Source organism: Melanostigma gelatinosum (assembly GCF_949748355.1).
Source record: "Melanostigma gelatinosum genome assembly, chromosome: 12".
Taxonomy (NCBI): domain Eukaryota; kingdom Metazoa; phylum Chordata; class Actinopteri; order Perciformes; family Zoarcidae; genus Melanostigma; species Melanostigma gelatinosum.
This window is the reverse complement of record NC_136645.1, coordinates 12,697,025-12,703,024: the sequence shown is the minus strand read 5'-3', so window position 1 is coordinate 12,703,024 and position 6,000 is coordinate 12,697,025. Positions and strand designations below refer to the sequence as shown.

The window sequence follows — 6,000 nt, the reverse complement described above, 5'->3', positions numbered from 1 at the left end:
TATAACCCGGTAAAGATCAATCTTAGGGTACAGCAGTACTCGAGGCAAAACCAGGGAGGATTGGGGAGAATTCTCTCATCCCCATTCTCCCGCCAGGTCAGATGTGAAGATCATATAGGGAACGGATTAAAACCCAACCCCCCCTTCTCGCCACCTCTCACGGCAATAAGGGGTTCACACAGGGAGGTCCCAGGTCCACCGGGCACGCGTCACGTGGAGTCTGGGTCCCTCTGGTGCATCGCAAGGGATGATGTATCACCAGCTGACCCCCTGTCGATCTGTGCATCAATGATCGATACGGAGCTCCGTCGGCTCACTCTTTTATGCGTTTCACATAAAAGGCCTCCTATTTGCTTATTACTAATTATTTCCAGATGAATTGAAAAGGTTTACATAAGGAATATAGTTTTAATAACCCAAATAGAAATAATAAAAATAAAAATAAAAAAAAATTAATTAATAATTATTAATTTTTCAATTTTTTTTATTATCGAATCAAAAAATCGTGAGGGGTCACCCCCCGATATCACGTAACAACACCACTGAACTACAATACTTAAAGCAACAGTGTGTAGCATTTATAGTAATCTATTGGCAGAAATGGATTATAATACGAATAAGAATGTTTTCTTAAAAGTGTGTAATAATCAACCGAAAACTGAAAAGAATCTCTGTGTTTTTGCTACCTTAAAATGAGCTGTTTTTTAATCTAAATCGGGGGTTGGGTCGTCTTCACAGTGTACGCCATGTTTGTACAGGAGCCCAGAAGGGACAAAGCAAACACTGGCGCTGATAGGGCCATTCACATTTTCACATTGGCCACCGTAGTTTTCCTATTCTCTTAGCACACGGGAGACGTTTCCATTGGTCGCAATCTGCAACCTCACCGCTAGATGTCCCCAAATCCTTCACACCCCACCTTTGAAAGTCACGTCACTGTCCTCCACAAATTGCTTTTCCCAGGTGAGCAGGCTGTGCAGACTGAGGTGCCGGTCCGCTCTCGCACGAACTTGAAGTCAGTTTTGCATCTCAGAGCTTTTGGTCAAGTCAGTGGAGTATTCTGTGGAGGTATCTCTCTGAGTTGTTCTCTCCTCCTCTCCTCAGTCCTGAGCTGGTTCTGACTGGTCTCTCCGAAGTCCCTGCAGGGCCCTGGCTCTCAGTTAGTACCCCTGTGGCCGCTGTACCTCTTCCTGTTGTCCCTATGGAGGTGTGTCGGCGTGTCTCCGGACTGCTGTGTGCTCCTCCGGCCTCAGACACACTCTCCTCCCCGGGATCCTTCCCCTGGCTGCTTGGCGAGCTCTCTCCGATCCTGAACATAAATGTTGTTGAAAACAATATGGATGCCACATAATATTTAAAAAAGTCACGATGATGAATGATCTGAATGTATATGAAATCAGAATCACACCAGCAGTTTTGCTACCTGAGGTGATTGAAGGCTCGTAGCCAGTGTGAGCCCAACACCTCTCTCCCGTTGGCCCTTAGTCCTCTCCGGTGACTCCGGGTCCTCAGTCCTTTCAAAGCCTGAGCCAGTTCAGCCTCATCTCCGTGACCCCAGACCAGCTGGGCCCTCTGCTCCGCATCTTGATCCCCCGCTGACCTGAATAGTCTCTGTAGCTGCCACAGATTCACGTCGCTGAAAATGTTCGCAGAGCCAGCCTTCCTACTCCTCCTCTCAGCCAGCCGCCACAGCGAGGAGGGGCCCGCTCCTAATCATTGTCTTTAACAGCAAATACACACGTTTTATGTCACTCTCACACGGAGCCATCTAAAAAATACATATTACAGGGAGGAACTGAGACAGAGCTCCAGTATTTATCCCACTATGACTACGTCCTCCTCAGTGAACTCATAGAAGGGAACCTCCAGCTTTAGAGGAGCAGGTCCCTTTCTTATCCTTCCTGAAGCATCGTAGTGGGAGCCATGGCACGGACAGTAGTAGCCTCCGAAGTCTCCGGCGTTGGCGATGGGCACACAACCCAGATGGGTGCACACACCGAGGACGATGATCCAGCGGGGGTTAATCACTCTATCCTTGTCATGCTATGTGTGTTTGTGTGTGCAATCATAATTCCACATGTTTGAAACCCTTTTCCCCTGTAGGCGGTGCTGTCGGAGGCCTTCTGGGCTGCTGGCTGACCAGTGGACAGTTCAAACCGCTCCCTCAGATCATAATGGAGCTCAGTCCTCAGCAGCAGCAGAAGCTTGATGGTATCTTCTGGCCGTGCTGGGAGTCATTCAGTGGACAGATTTGGCTCAGCTAACTGCTCTAGTGATGGCCAACGCCACCCTGAAGCAGCAGCTGACGGCGACCCTTCTCGGGTACATCTCCAAGGATCTCCAGGCGCAGGTGCACTACGTGGATTAGTGTCTGTTGAAGAACTGGGATACTCTGACTCAGGGGCCCACATGCTCAGAAGGTCTTTTGAAAAGAATGTGAACTGTTTGTATGACGATGGAGAGACTCTTTGTCAAATATGAAATCACATTTTGTAAATTTGCACAGACGCCATCACAGTCTTGGTTACAGGTTACTGTGAAAACAGCTGAATACCTGGATTCATTTATTATTGGAAGTACACTCATCAGATGAAGGAATTATTTATTCATCAATGGCACTGTTAATCATATAAGAGACAAAGTGGTTCTGTTTGTGATAACGGTTTTATACCAAATGTATAAAATACATTTGACACACCACATGAAACATCACACAGGGGAGGAACGATGGAGCTTTCATCCTATCTTTATCCAAGAGCGTGTTCTTTCAATTTGAGAGCATCGCTCATTGAGTCCACGCTCAGATTTGGTACTGTCTTTAGCTTGATCCACTAATTGAGTTTTTATTTTCTAGTTCGTGTTGGTTTTCTAGAGGGGGCCGGGGACACGCTCACCTGGAAGAAAATGTTGTACATTTTAAAGTTAAATGCAGCAGTCTGGTGCACTCTGAGACCAACATAGAACATGAACATAATTCATGCTGAAAGTAACGCAGTTTAAACTGACAAATGCAGGAAGGACAGCTGGCAAGAAATCACTAACTGTCATTCTGAAAATGAACCGATTTATAATATCACTGCTTCATCTATAACGCGATAGATCTGACTATAATAACACGTGTATTCACGTCAATGTTTTACTTTGATGTATTCTTATTCTTTCAGCCGAGACCCCAGCGATGTGAAACTGACTTTTGGGCAAATCAATCAAAATATATATAAATATAATTCTAAGCAGTAAGGAAGTTTCCTTCCATCACTTAAAATCACCCACACCAAACATTAAAGTAGCCGGAGACTGTAAGACACGACTCAAGAAGCCGACACACGTCAGTGAATGTGTGATGAGAGAATATTTACACATTTATTTTCTATTTACTCCCAAGTCTGTTTGGCACCACTAAGGCTACAGCTGAAAGAACAAGGCTAAAATATTGTCATACACGCCATGAAAACACATCTGCAACACATTAATTTACCATCATACACACATGTACTTATAGTCAGATCTATCGTGCTCTAAATGAAGCAGTGATGTCATAAATCTGTTAATTTACTAATTCACACAGTCTGAGATTTATTGCCAGCTGTCTTTTTTTGCATTTGTCAGTTTAAACTGTGATTATGTAATATTCATCAACGGTGCACGTACCGAGCTCTGATTGGTCAGTGTGTATTTGAAGAAAATGAATTAAATCACACGTTGCTGAGGGAGCAGAGGGGCAGAAAACGGTCTGAAGGCAATTCATTGGTGATATTTTGTCTTCAATAAATAAATGTTGGAAAACAATCACTTGAGTCGTCTCGTTCCACGACCCACAACTGTTACATATGTACCAGATGGAAGGTCACTGAAGATACGAGTAATGATATACTATTTTATTAGTTTAAGGGGATTTTGTTACCCACCAAGTTGCAGCGAAACCGGATGTTCCTCGTAGAACCTGTCTGAATGGACTTTTATCTGTTCACCTTTTCTTCTGGATGGTTCTCCTCTGACTCATCTCCCGAGTCAAAACCACACCCATTAATGCATTGCTTGGTGAAATCCAGGCAACTGCCATTACATGTGAGGAGAACTGAGTCAGCACTATCACACTGGATTAGAATTCAGGGTGCACTTAACGGAAACACAGCATCGACTGTCCTGTACAATGGTTGGGAGTACTCGACATTCTCTGGTAAAAGCTTTGGATGGGACATCTTGGCAGGAAATTTGGAATAATGACAATAAGGGTAGAAATTACAACACAATTCAGACATCAGTCAGAGTGAGAAGTGATGGAAGTAAAAGTAGAAAAGAAGATGTTACTTTCAGATTCAGGTTCGGACATACAGGACTCAATGACACATTATACACATCATGAAAAAGACAGAGTGGGATAAATGTGAGATATGCAACTGTAAAGACACTGTAGAACATGTGCTGATAGAGTGGAGGAAGTTCAGGGTGGAAAGAGAAAGACTGAAGAACAGAGTGGTAGATACAGGAAGGGAGTGGAGCATCAAAGGACTGTTAGAGACAGGGGACAAACAAGTTCAGCTTAAAAGGGCTTTATTTAATATTTTGAATGGAACGGGTTAAAAGGCCAGAATATGACTGCAATATGAAGTTTATTTCTAATTGTTTCATTATATTTATAAATGACATTATTATTGTGTTTAAATGATAACTGTCATGAAGTCATGATGTTACACACTCCGGTCCAGTAGGTGGCGCCTTAAACATTGGTTTGTAGTCCGCCATTAAAGTGAAAGAAGAAGAATGAGAAGAAGACGAAGAAGAAGGAGGAGAGGAAGAAGAAGAGGACGAGGACTAATCTCGTGGTAGCCTATAAAGCTATTGAAGTTAGCTTAGCATGCTACCTGGAAACAGACGGACGGGGACGGAAATGACCAACACAGCGCTAGTCAGAGTTTAATGAGAGTAAACGGTGTTTTTAACGGAGTTCGTCTGGAGGACAACTTTCTGTGGTTTAGTGAAAATGTCTAAAGTAGAAATGTTGAGATCTTTAATCAACCAGCGACTAACTGCGGCTGATGAAGAGATATTTGGTCTGTTTGAAAGAACGATAGCAGAGTACGAGGAGGAACTCTCTCGTTCAAAAGAGGCGAATAAGCGACAACGGGAACTTCTGGACGCTGTTCTCAACCCGGAAATCCGGATACAAAGAGCACGTAGGTTCACTTTATTTAACACTGTTCATGCTCCGGCTGATAACTTGTAATGTAGTTTGGAGTGAGACTCTGTTGCAATTCGTCGTTTTCTTCTTCTCCTGATTGAATACCTGCAAACGTGTCGCTTTTCGGCGAAATAAGCAGTTTTGACTCAAAATATATCATCCACATGAGTGTAACGTTAGATCCGTAGTTTTTATTTGTTTGGGGGGGGGGTGGTCAACTGGCCAGCCAGCGTTTCTCAGATTTGAGTGAGACAAGGAGAACATGTGATGTCGTGATCTTCGCAATAAAACATATTTGATGCGACACGTGTCGAGTCCTGGCCAATCAGCGTTAAGATGTCTACACCGTCTTCATTTCCCTCCGTTAACGTTTAAGTTCCGTTACCGTTCAGACTTGTTGGGTTAAGTTAACGTCCACTGCATGCGGAACTTTGTCAACGGCTAACGCTCATCATTATCAAGATTTAGGAGGAAAAAGCGTAACGTGATGAAACATGAATCACCCTCCGTGTTCCGGTTCAGTCCACGCGGTCACTCGTTAACGTTAAACCGGAACAACGGCGGTTCTGGTTTTTTTTGTTTAACTCAAAGTAGAATGAGGCGATTTCGTGGTGATAATAACTTGAAACATGAGGCCCAGATACTGATGAGATGAAGAGGATGTTGTGTGTGTAGCGCAGCTTGACGCAGGGCTGAGATGTGAGTGGAGCTGGGCCTGGATAAAGGTGGAGGTCTAAACAGACGTGAAGAGAGAGCAGTACAGCTTCCCGCTGTCAGTGTTTTAAATGCATTGATAAGGCAGGGTATGCTAACTGCAG

The 6,000-nt window shown here is 44.0% G+C and overlaps 1 protein-coding gene across 1 annotated transcript; it reads right to left on the bottom strand.

The window, feature by feature from the left end:
• Window positions 1-1,047: 1,047 nt before the first annotated feature.
• Window positions 1,048-1,768, bottom strand: LOC306785713 (uncharacterized protein; the record flags this gene model as incomplete). Its single annotated transcript, XM_079280169.1, has 3 exons — window positions 1,048-1,309; window positions 1,424-1,709; window positions 1,753-1,768. 3 exons carry the CDS (start codon window positions 1,766-1,768, stop codon window positions 1,048-1,050), a joined length of 564 nt encoding a protein of 187 aa, XP_079136295.1.
• Between the last annotated feature and the right edge of the window lie 4,232 nt (window positions 1,769-6,000).